Here is a 12,160-nt window from a genome sequence, read left to right as displayed (position 1 = left end):
TGACTTAACCTGTGATATAGCCTAAGATTTTGGCCATATACCTATCCAAGTCATTCATCACAGACAGTACGACGTCAACGTCAGAAGGCTATCCTTATTGTATTTCGGCCACACCACAAGCTGTCACTGTGGCCTCAACCTACTCTGAGCTTGATTGTTATGTCTGAGGTAAACCATGCCCTCCTCATTACCCTACGGGCAAAGAAATGTAAAAATACATAAATGTAGAAATAAAGAAATGTATAAATACATAAATGTAAAAATAAAGAAATGTATAAATAAATAAAGGTAGAAATGAATGAATGTGGAAATAAATAAAAATAGAAATGAATAAATGTATAAATAAATAAATGAGGGATTTTTTATATATACATAAATAAGGAAATAAATGTATAAATAATGTTTTTTTTTGCTTTTCTATGTATATGTATTTATATATTTATTTGTGCTTTTTTTACATTTCTTTGTATATTTATTTATGTTTATTTTATTTTTAATTTTGGCAGCTTTGGAATTCTATAGAACTGTGCCGCGATTCACGTGAAAGCAACACGCAACGAGATAAGTAACCTGCGCATGCGTTTTATCAGATGACGATGTATTATTTAGTTCAATAAAACACATGTGAAAGGGATAATAGTAGTGTTGATGATCTACCTTGGATACGAGCAAGAGTGAGCCTGCAGTGTATTCACGCATAGCACCGGCGGGAGCAATTGTGCTCTGACGCAGACCAATAAAACGGGCGTTTTGGCCCCATATCCTGAATTTTATGGACAATCAAACTGCCTTCTATCTTCATCACACAGTGAGTTGTTGCCCTGCATCATATTCTTCATCAATCAACTGTGAAATGTAGGCTATGCCGAGTTCAGACTGCACGATTTTCGAACTCGTTGGGTCACAGCTCGTTTCACACTGCATGACTACTGTGTTCACACTGCACGATGGATCGGCGACAGGAGGTTTCACACTGCAAGACTGTACAAGAGGAAGAATCGCCGACAACTCTGTCCCGTCCGCAAACTACGTTTCACAACCAAACACACGCAAGAAGTGACAAGGAAACAAAGCGATATCACGTGTGCGTCAAACCGGAGTTCTCGTGCGAGACTGGAATTGTTAGAAAGTTTGCGATCCAAATTGTCTGTGCGTTGATTTGTGCGAAAAGGAGAGAGAGAAGAAAAAAAAAAGATTCTGATGGAGGAAATGGTTGGGGAGACACAGGGAGCAATGATTGTATTCTGGAAAGAGAGTTTGAGGTAAAAAAATAAGTTTGCAATGTGCTGCTGTTGCGGCTGGTCAAGCAAATGTTTGTGCTTTGTTTCTGTTTGATATAATTGTAAATATATATTTAAATACTGATATTCTGGTAAATAATCTATAACTCCTTCCTGAACTTTCTGTTGCCCTGTATCGTGCTTGCTCATTGGCTGTCACTCATTGCCGATGTCATTTTCAGTCAGAACACATTTCACACAGCAAGAATTTTAATCGCAGACAGGTCCAGATATTTAGCATGCCAAATATCTCACGGGCGTCGGCGACTCATCTGCGATTCTCTCTGATCGAATCTTTGATGTCACTCACGTGCACGAGCACCGATTTTCCTATGATTTTGGGCATTTGTTGGCGATTTCTCAAAACCCGTCGGCGAGTCAAAATCGTGGCTAAAATCGGGCAGTGTGATCGCGGCAAAGACGACCTAAGTAGGTCTGGGGCGGGGCAAGTGTGTTAAATGCGTTTTTTTTTTTTACCATAACTACACTGTAAAAAAAAAAATCAGGTCTCCAATTGAAAAAATTCTAGTGACTGATCACATCTAATTTTTTTAGTTGGCCAAATTGAATTTCAGTTAATTAAATTGCATCAATTCACAGAAATTAAATTTGAAAAAAAAAAAATTTGAAAAAATTTGAGACCTGATTTTTTTTTTACAGTGTAATTAATCTAATTAACGTGTTAAATCAACAGCCCTAATTATTAAAATAAGTCATATGTTTTAATTTTATAGTGTTCTAATTTACATAATTAATAAGTTACATATAGAAATATGCAAGCAAAAATGATGCCCATCCCCAAAACACTGCTTGCGTACAGTCAACCGGCCTACTCACCACACTCAACCCTTCACCAGGTCCGGTTTGCTTGAGAACAGCATGGTCCACCAGCTAAAACAGCACTTTACCAGCACAAACCAGCCTGGGCCAGCATGGAATTCATGCTGGTTTATGCATTTTTCATCAGGGATCAGAATCTAGAACCAGGATAATTTGCTTTATATATTAAAACCAGAGGGTTTCATAGTTTTATTATATGTAACACATGTACAGATAAATAAGAGAAAACATTTCATTTGTATTTTTTTTTATTAAAGAACACTATTCAAAGAAGATTAATCTAAGCCACTTTTATAACAATTTATAATATACAAACAAAATTATTCTTTTTATTTTAATTGTTTTAAATCTGTTGCACTTTGAGATTTTGTTTAATGTAAAGTGCGTTACAAATAACATTTATTATTATAACCAAACTGCACACTCAAATGAAAATTTGTATTATTTTATTTACTTAATTCTGCAATTATGTTTTTGTTACTCCTTCCATATTCTCATATATTATCAAAGCCACAAAACAAACTGAACTGGCTTGTTAAAACTGATTCTAGGAGTTTAGTTGCTGGTATTGTAGAAAGAGAAAAAGAGAATAGCATGGCCTACTTTTGTAGCAAATGGGACAGGGCCCTGCTGGGTCTTACCAAGGACTACTTTGAACTGGGGAAAATCTGAACCTCACAAAAATAACTCAGTCATGCAAGTTGTTTCTCGGGTAAAATGCACCAGGATAATGTTGTATTGTCTATTTCCTTATCTAGTCCATTCACAATTGCTGTATGGTTGCATTTTGCAGTAAAAAGGCTCATACTATATTTTTTATTTTTTGTGCTAATAATGCAATACTGAGAGCTATTATTTATTTCTATACCAAAAACCTTTTTTTTAATCAATACACAGATGGTTTTGGATTTGACTGAGGGAAATCTGAAGATGTTTTGTTTGCTGAGAAAGGATGCACCCATGATCAGTTTATTTTGACTTTCTGGATAAGCGTAATTTCTTTATTGCCCTGTCCACATACTTATGATGCAGTGAGATACTTACCATGAAGAGATGAAACTCTGTTTCCTCCCTTATCTGTGGCAGTGTATCAGTGTCAGACAGTTTCTGTTCAGTTGTCTGATAACAGCCTTTGAAGGAAAGCAGGTTTGTGTATAGGTCTGTGTTAAGGTGTATCAGATATCACGTAGAGTGCATTGGAGTGTTGAATCCATTGATCTATCTTTCAGACAAAAGAAAATCCTAATCTCTTAGTGCTAGTGATGAAGGCCTGTACTCTCTGGCTGGACAACATTACATGAAGGAATGGTTTCCATAGAATTGACATGCCAAGTTCAGAATAAGTCTTACCTGAGAACTCTCTGGACTGTTTGTTCTTCCATGGAAGAGAGTTGAAACTACAGTGCATAACTGTTAATCTGCATTTGCAACATTCTTCAATGCTGAAATTTCAGCGCTCAATTATACTGATATATATATATATATATATATATATATATATATATATATATATATATATATATATATATATATATATATATATATATATATATATATATATATATATATATATATATATATGATGAGAGGATGGGAGAAATCTTCTTAAATAAATCGTTATACCTTCTAAAATCATTTGAATGTAGGTTCCAATGTATGTTCGTTGCCAGAGATGTTCTCTGCAAACTTGTGCCAAATTTAGACCTGCAAAGGGAGAGCTCAAACTTTATTGACATTGCTTTTGTTTTTCAGTTGCCTATAGTAATTTTATTTCTTCAAATATTTCAATTTAATATTGCAAACAACTTCACAACATACAAAATGAATTATATTAATCCAGAACACATGTCAATGAATAAATTTTATATATATTTTATATATATTTTTTCATCTTGTGGGGATAAAAAAATAAACAGCAAAGCTTTGACAACAGCACCTTGACATAGTATGTATTTCCAACATTACCTTGAGAAGTTGAGGATAGTAAACAGACAGAGTACTGAGAGGAGGAAATCCTGTTACGGTTGAGAATGTAAACGTAATGTTTTGGTCGGAAATCGTTTCCTTGTTTTCCCAAAGTGGACAGTTTCTGAATTCACAATTGAAGCAGCATGCAAGTTTTTTTTTTTCTTTTCTTGAATGTAATTCTTCCTCACCCCCTCCTCTCCTCATCTCTCAAAATCTTGGCAACGTAAAAAACACAATGTCTTGAGGAATGTGATATAGTAATTTGAACTGGGCGCAAATGACTGGTCAGATCTTTTTTTAATTGTTTACAAGGTCATGAATATGTTCAATAAATAGACTGTAGTATCACTTTTACTGTATAAACTTCATCTTTTTTACATGCAGTCCATAAAATTTTCATCTGACGGAATAATTTACCCTGTTATGTATATATACAAATAGATATTTTCTCTTTTCTCTCTCTTTTTTAGAACTCTCAATAAAATCTATACATTGTGTACACTATCTGCCCCTTTTAATGGTCAATGTGCATACACACGAAGTGTCTATCCGTATAAACCGCCAGCCGATCTTCCTTTTGCTATCCATGGTAAGAGCTCGCACGTAAGACTGGGTTGTCCGGCATTGCGAGTTATAGTGCCGCTTGTCTATTCCTCGGCAGCCCTCCTTTGTGTACCCCAAGGGGTTGCATTTGGTCTCGTAAAAGTATTGCTTCAGCTGACCGTTAGTCACAGGGACCTTCTCCAGGACGGTGACCGTCTGGCCCGACATGTCTATGGCCGTCTTTTTGTCCACAGCCGTCACCCACTGGCTAATACTGTCACAAACGCTGAGCTCCCCTCGCCGTGCGGGGTCCGAGTGCCGCCGCACGCGCATCGACATGTTGGCGGCGTCCAGGTAGTTTTTGTATTCCTCCAAGAGAAAGAGTAACGGCGGCTCCAAAGGCACTTGGTTGCTGATCATCACCCGCGAGGCGTACAGGTCAACGTCCTTCGAGTCTGCCGCGGCTGCGGGACCGCCCCCTCCTTGGCCCTGGTCGGCCCCGGGCCCCAGTTGCTGCGTCGCCTCCCCTTCCACCTCAAGCAACTCCTCAATCACCTGCTCGAAAGTGTCCGTGAGCGAGGGCAGCCCGCCCCCACTCTGTGGAGTCCCGTGGCCTCGGCTGCCTGAGGTGATGGCAGCGGCGCCCAGGTAGCCCTCGGCCCGGTGGCCCCCCTGCACGCCCGGGATCTCTCTCATGGGCGCAGCTCTCATGCAACTGAAGTATGAAATAACCATAGTAACGAACAGGATGGTCATCACTCTTCTAACCTGTTGGAACTGGAGACAGCAAAAGGGGGAAGACAAGAGGGATGGGGGAGTGAAAAAGGGGCGGGAGGAAGAGAAAACACAACGTAAAGCAACCATTTTCATTTGGGATACTGCAAATATCATTACGTGAAACGCTTCTCCCGTAATCAAAGAAAGATTAATAGTCTTGTGTGGTTGTTGTGGCCGATGAAACTGAGATCGCAAATCATTACCGTAACGCAGTACAAAGCGTGACACAAACACAACATGCCAACTTGTTATTTCTTCATTTCATTTTTAGTTACCGCCCCACGGGAGCGCAACTAACACTGCACGCTTTCACCATCCCTGCTCACACACCTGCACATTTGTGCCCCCCTTCCCCCCACCAGCAAATGCAGCAGGCTAAATTCAGAGACCCTGGAGTATCATTAGGAGGACACCAGAGAACTGCTCCCACTCTCCTCCGTCTCTCTCTTCCCCTTCCCTTCCTCCTCCTCCTCCCTCTCCTGCTCCCTTGCCTCTTCCACTCTTCCCTTAGAGGTGTGTGAACTGCTTGTGTGAGTATCAGACGGAGCAGATATAGGTGACAAGTCAAACCCCACCAAAAAAAATGACAAAACAGTCCAATACACAAATAATTTTATTTTAAAATGTAATATTATTTAAATTATATATTCTTCTTATTATATAAATAATGTCTTATTATGTTTTTAATTATATTTTTTATTATAATATTACATTTAAGACTGAACTTTACATACTGCTTAAATGCATAACAAACATCGAAACTTCTCTGGAATTAACTGAGCAGGACTAATTTGGAAGAACAAGTCCGCACACTACCATGCCATACAGATGATTATCATTCCCACTAAGAGAGTTCAAAACTGAGGCAGAGAGATAAGAAGATGTGGAAAGACACTGTAACAAAAAAGCAGAGAGAGATTTGAAATGAAGTGATCAGAGAAAGAGACATGCAGGGAGAACTGAAAAAGATGCCAGTCATTCATTCCCTCATTCATACCTACACACAAACTGCCATGTTTTAGTCAATGGAATTTTTCCTGACTACAAAATCAATGCAAATGAATTACAATTCTAGGAAACCGTGAACCTATTTGATTCCTCCTCTCTTTCCTTTCCTCTCCGCTCCGCGAACCCCTCTGCAGCTCTCTCTTACCTCTCTGAAGTCCCTCTATGAGTCACTGCGATTCATTGCATCCAAAGGCATCCCGGTACATACGACCAGACAGGGGAACATGCATAGGCTACACAACAACAAAAAAGATACCCATTACTCGCACTTTTCTAAGGAGAAGGAGGAGAGGAGAGGAGAGGTAGGGCTGGGGTAAGGGGGGTGGAGGGGGGTTGCATTTAAAAATATCCAGCACCGCAGCAAGGCTTCGCCAGTTCTCTGCGTGCTGTCCTCCCGATGCCCCACGCAGCCTCAGGAAGAGGCAGAGGGAGGATCCGCTCCCAGAGCAGAAAGCAGTACGGGCCAGCAGGAGAGAAGGAGAGACACGCCCTGTCTAAAAGGCATTTGTTTCATTCTTAATTGGTGTCTGGGGCCACGGCTGCGATTTGCTAGCGCAGCGATGACTGCCATGGAGATGTGCTTTCTATAAATAGGCCGGTTGGGAGTCCCACAGTCTCGATTCAGAATATCACAGCCCTCTTCTTAATGAGCTCAAAGTCCCCTCGCTCAGTGACGTTGCAGTCCACGAGGGGTGTGTGTGTGAGCGTGTGTGCGTCAACGTGCGTGTGTGTGTGTTTAGCTAGGGAGATGAGATGGGAGCATCTTTAATCTCTCCTCTCAAATGGTCAAAAACAAGCATGGAAAAACCCAGAGCCGAGGATACAGCTGTGGAGGACAGATCAATCTTAATCAAATCAGGCAGTGCGCAAAATGTGTGTACAAGCTGCTTCTGCAGGCATGAAAAGATACTTCAGTCTGTCAGCTTTCCCTGTAATGGAAAAAGCTTCTTACATTGTCAGCAATTACCTCTGCTGAATATAGCGAGGAATTTAAAGTGCCTGCCTGAGGATTATTCAATGATTCTGTCTTATTTCATTCCTCCAGATGTGGCGCGCCTGTGAGGACGGATGGATTATTGTCAGCGTTCCTAGTCTCAAGACAACCTTAATGCGGGTTTACGCACATACAGAGAAGCATAGCCCAGTAACCGCCCCAGTTTTAGTCTGATCCCAATTAGCAAACATCTGTCGTCTCCCTAATGAGCAAAGTATTTATATATATATTGCAGAGGCTTCTGAATGAAATACCAGCATCAGTCATGCTGACACCCAAATCCCTTCTGTTGCCCTACCTGACAGCAGGTGGAGTAACAATGTCATCTCTCATCCAAATCCTACTGGTAATACATCACCTTAAATATATTACAGAGCTACCTGGCTTGCAGTATCATGTAAAAGCGCAAAGGTCAGTTATTGTTGATTACCGAACTTTGAAAAGCTGTGGCTTTGGCTAAATTGTATCTTTCCCTCCTAATTAGACTAGAGCACCGATGTGTAATTGTGTGGCAGGGGGTGGAGGCCAAGAGCACAACAACCCTGATGACGTCTCTCTCTGGTCTCAAAGGGGGATGAGAGGAAAAGGGCGGTGGGGCTAGGGGGCAGTGCCACTCATCAGCTCGCAATTGCTTTCCATTTCCCTCTGGGGTCCCTTCTCACTAGGAACAACACACGATTTTATTTCTAACTCTGCTATTTCCTGTTTCCATCAAGAGAATCAATATGGATTACACTCTCAATCAACTTCCTGTTAAAACGTAATCTAGACGATGAATCACTTTATTGCTCTGGGACTGAGTTGGCAATAACTGAGACCTCCTGTCTCATTCAAAGCAGCGAGGGAAGACGAGATTACCTTGACGGACATGTTTGTTCTGCTTTAATATGCGTGTGTTTGAACTGCGTATTATAATGTAATACCAATATCCTGTCATCGTACCGTATGATGTGCAAACATGACGTGTGTTTGTGTATATAGAGAGTACAGGTGTATGGGTCACAGAAAGTGAGTGGTGATGTGGTAGTAGCCATCACAAAAAAATGAAAAAAGAATCTAGTCACAGTTTCAGGTGTGTTTAAATGTCTAAAACGAAGGAGATGACTTTCATGGTTGATGCTGAGATAATCCGTTACATGGAAACAAAGCTGCTAATTCATGCTTTTTGTGTTCCATTTGTTAGACCTTTGAAGCCAGATTCATTATGAGGCATTGAAAATACTACAAACAAGGTTTCCATCAATCAAAGCTCTCACATGTGAAACCATCCAGCCTGCAGTGATCTTTCATGCTCTCTATCTACAAAGTAAGCTTGATGAAATACTTCATCCACACAGCTGTATTTGATCCTTATGGTCGGTTCTTATAGGAGCACGTTCAAACACCTTTCACTGTAAAACATGATTGTACTTTAATTGGGCATGAGTGGCAGCTCTATAGGTTTGCCAAAAAAAACTCATGCACCTGCTCAATTGTTTGGAGAGGGGCAGGTAGGACAGGATAGATTGGTCAACATGATCCTGATTCCCCCACAACTGTATTTGCTTAAATCTCCATGCCAGAGGGATTAAGAAAAGAAAAGCACTAATGACAGATGTATAAGGATCTTCCTACTTAAAAGTGTTGTGGTAACAGACACTTTTCTATTAGTGTTAGCACTCTGGAAAAGGCAATATGGGAAAAAAATTCACTCCTTAGGGCAAGATACTTAACAATGCATGATTAAATATTTGAAAAGAACAACAAAGGTCGGGGGGAAATGCTTGTAGCATAAGAAAAGATTTTCGATTGCTTTGGTGTACTTGTTTCAACGACAAGAACACTGTAGCGTGCATCACCTAAGCTCACACAGGTGTCTCAGCTGTTAATGATTATTCTGACTTTGAGAACACATTAAAATGTGGAATCCATAACAGTTACAATCTGGCATTGGTGGTAACACAACAAGGGACAACTGCAAAAGCACACTCTCTATTCATCTGTGGTGAAATCTATGCTTTCAAATGCAAGGTTTTTCAAAGAGTTTGAGTTGGTGCTGGTTTAAGGAGTTCAAGACCTCTATCTTGTCTAACCCAAACTATAAAAATAACGATAAAGAAAAGATGCAATCTACAAAAGCTACCAGAGTGAACAAGTATAACTCTAGCGAACGCAAAAATCTTCATTATCTTCAGTGAAAGATGCACATTTTGAGAAAAGCAAATTGATACAACTTCTCAAAACTACAGTATTTTATATTAGTTTGAGTAGCCTACTGCTGAAAGAAAATAAAAAAATCAGGGGTCTTAGTAAAAGTTGTTTTTCCATTACAAGAATATATAGCCTAGGTTTAAACAGTGTTTTATAATCAACAGTGATAAAAGTTAGTTAGCAAGTTAGTTAGAGCGCGTATTTTCACCTGTAGCCTACTTTCACCAGAAATTCGCATTCGCTAGAAAATGTAACCAATAACAACAGAAAGTTGCGCAAGCGCAGTAGGCCTACGATCAGTTTCGAGCGGTAAGTAGAAAAGCCACTATCACTTCATTAGCCTGATTATTAAACAGATCTATAAAAGAATTGTTTTGTTTAAAAAGTCTTAATTGACGTTTAGCTAACTGTAGCCTACGAGTGGCACGTTTAGTTGTGTAAAACGAACCTCGACAGATTACACCCATAAAAGTAAATAGGTTAGGTTTACTTATAAACAGAACAGCTTGAAACACCTTGTTGACGAATGTAAACGTGACTCTAATGCTGAAAGGCAGAAGACAAAGACAAATTAAACATTAGTGCTGTAATAATTTATGTATAAGTTTCGTCTTTTCTCGTAACAGGAGAAAGGGCAACGCATTGGCGAACAGGATCCGCGAGGAAAATATAATCTAAGATTTGCCACTCTATATGTTAGCAGGCCTAGAGATTGGGTTTTTTTCCTGGAACTTTCAAAGGATTTGAAAACCAACCAGTAAAAACTTCTCAAGCAGCGGTGGTGCTGTTAGTAGGCTATACACTTTATGTCACATTGCAGTTTCTAAACTAGAAAAGTGGTGTCAGAGAGAGGATTCTCTTAAACCAGCGGCATCCACACACAAGCCAGGCTTTACAACACTTTTGCACTAGATGGCGCATTCGTCTACATAAAGCTCATTTGAAGTGAAGGCAAGCAGAAAAGCATAGATAGAGAAGACATCCATGGGAAACATCTCTTTCTCTTTCTGTCACATAAACATAGGCTCACACAAAGAGAACTCAGATTAAAAAGAGGCCACCTGATAGCTACAACAATAAATGAGCCTGTTTTCTTTGCTGCAGCCTACATCAGCTTTTCATCTAAAACAAATTACAAACATAATCTTGTGTGTATATAAGCATCATACATTACAAAATGTATTACTACAGTCAATTAAGATTTTGAGAAAATGTTTCGAAATCAACTAGCAGTGTAATGTTGTTCAAGCAGTTTTGCCCACTTAGCACCCAAAAGCAGCCCAGAACTATAATGTATTTGATAGTTTTTAATTCGAAAACTTGATGTTCGCTTTGGGAGTTCATCTGGTCCAGGGGAAGGCTAGACTCTACACGGTAAACCTAAACGATGATCTCAAGTTTCATGTTCTTCGAGTCTCATTGAATTCACGAAACGCATAATATTCTCTCAACGTTCTCATACATAGACTAGTTTTCGCTTCAACTGTATAAACAGTGTATCCTTATGAATAAATATAATACCGTTTGGTAAAACTTTAATACGCCATTAATACTTAAACAATAGGCTATATCAGTAAAAAAAAAAAAATCCACGTCCATTATTGCAGCAAATGTAATCAAACTAACTATTAAACAGTTAAAAGCTACTAGGATAGACAGCTAACAGCCCTGGATAATAAACAAAAACAACTTTTAGGTTCTACTGACCCCTATCAGAAATTCAATCAACATAATAACGCCGTATCTTATTAATGAACGCGAGGATATCGTTTCATGTTGCCGCTGCATGATCCAACACTTGATTAGTTTTTTCCTAACTCCCCTTTTCATTCCAGACGCCGTCAGTAGCCTACAAAAACTGCTGAAATCACTATATTCCGCTCAAAAACCTACCTTTACTGTCCAGTCGTAAAGGAGCCCATTCAGCAGGACAGTGTCATCTGGGATGTTTTGGATAAGCCCTCCGCGTAACTATTTCGCGATATTCGCCCGCTCTTCGCCAAGCAGCAGCTGCAAGTAGCCTAGTCTCTTCAGCTTTTGAGCAAATAGATTAAATTATTGATAGTGGAAATTGCATGGTTGAGGTAATGGACTCCCATGACTGAGCGGATCCTTTGGAGTTGGGTTGAAGCAGTTGGATGGCATGGTGAGCGCTCGCGGTGTAGTGCGCATTGAGAGAGCTCTCCAGCTTGAAATGACGGCTTCATTCCTCGCGACTACAGTAACTAACTACTGCCGTGACGTTGCAACATGTGACTCCAGCGAGAGCGCGACCGAGCGCCAACCGAGTGAGACACTTATGCCTAACGAATAACCGGAAAGTATGTTATTATGGCGTTTAAGAGCAGCAAAGGAGAGAAACCTTTCTAATTCCCGAACATACTGAGCCTGAATGTGTTTTTTCAATATCCGTCTTTTTGAAGTCCTCGCTTTCTTCTCCTAAGTGCTCCTTCAACTGATAACCATCGAGTCAATGTGGGTTTTTGATATTTTCCCCTTCCCTTCATCTTTAATAATGAAGGTATATATAAAATATGATTCCTTTTGTATGCCAATATAG

The 12,160-nt window shown here is 39.8% G+C and overlaps 1 protein-coding gene across 1 annotated transcript; it reads right to left on the bottom strand.

Moving 5' to 3' along the window:
• Nucleotides 1-4,257: 4,257 nt before the first annotated feature.
• Nucleotides 4,258-11,796, bottom strand: bdnf (brain-derived neurotrophic factor). The gene is made up of 2 exons (XM_079811077.1): nt 11,494-11,796; nt 4,258-5,408 (listed from the first exon to the last, which is right to left on the bottom strand). Exon 2 carries the CDS (start codon nt 5,385-5,387, stop codon nt 4,590-4,592), a length of 798 nt encoding a protein of 265 aa, XP_079667203.1. The 5' UTR covers nt 5,388-5,408; nt 11,494-11,796; the 3' UTR covers nt 4,258-4,589.
• Between the last annotated feature and the right edge of the window lie 364 nt (nt 11,797-12,160).

Source organism: Gobio gobio (assembly GCF_949357685.1).
Source record: "Gobio gobio genome assembly, chromosome: 2".
NCBI lineage: Eukaryota > Metazoa > Chordata > Actinopteri > Cypriniformes > Gobionidae > Gobio > Gobio gobio.
The sequence above is the reverse complement of the archived record's forward strand: the minus strand, read 5'-3'. Positions and strand labels throughout refer to the sequence as shown.

What these genes read in the sequence shown, in the direction of transcription:
- bdnf (XM_079811077.1), bottom strand. Translation starts at nt 5,387, where the DNA reads ATGACCATCCTGTTCGTTACTATGGTTATTTCATACTTCAGTTGCATG.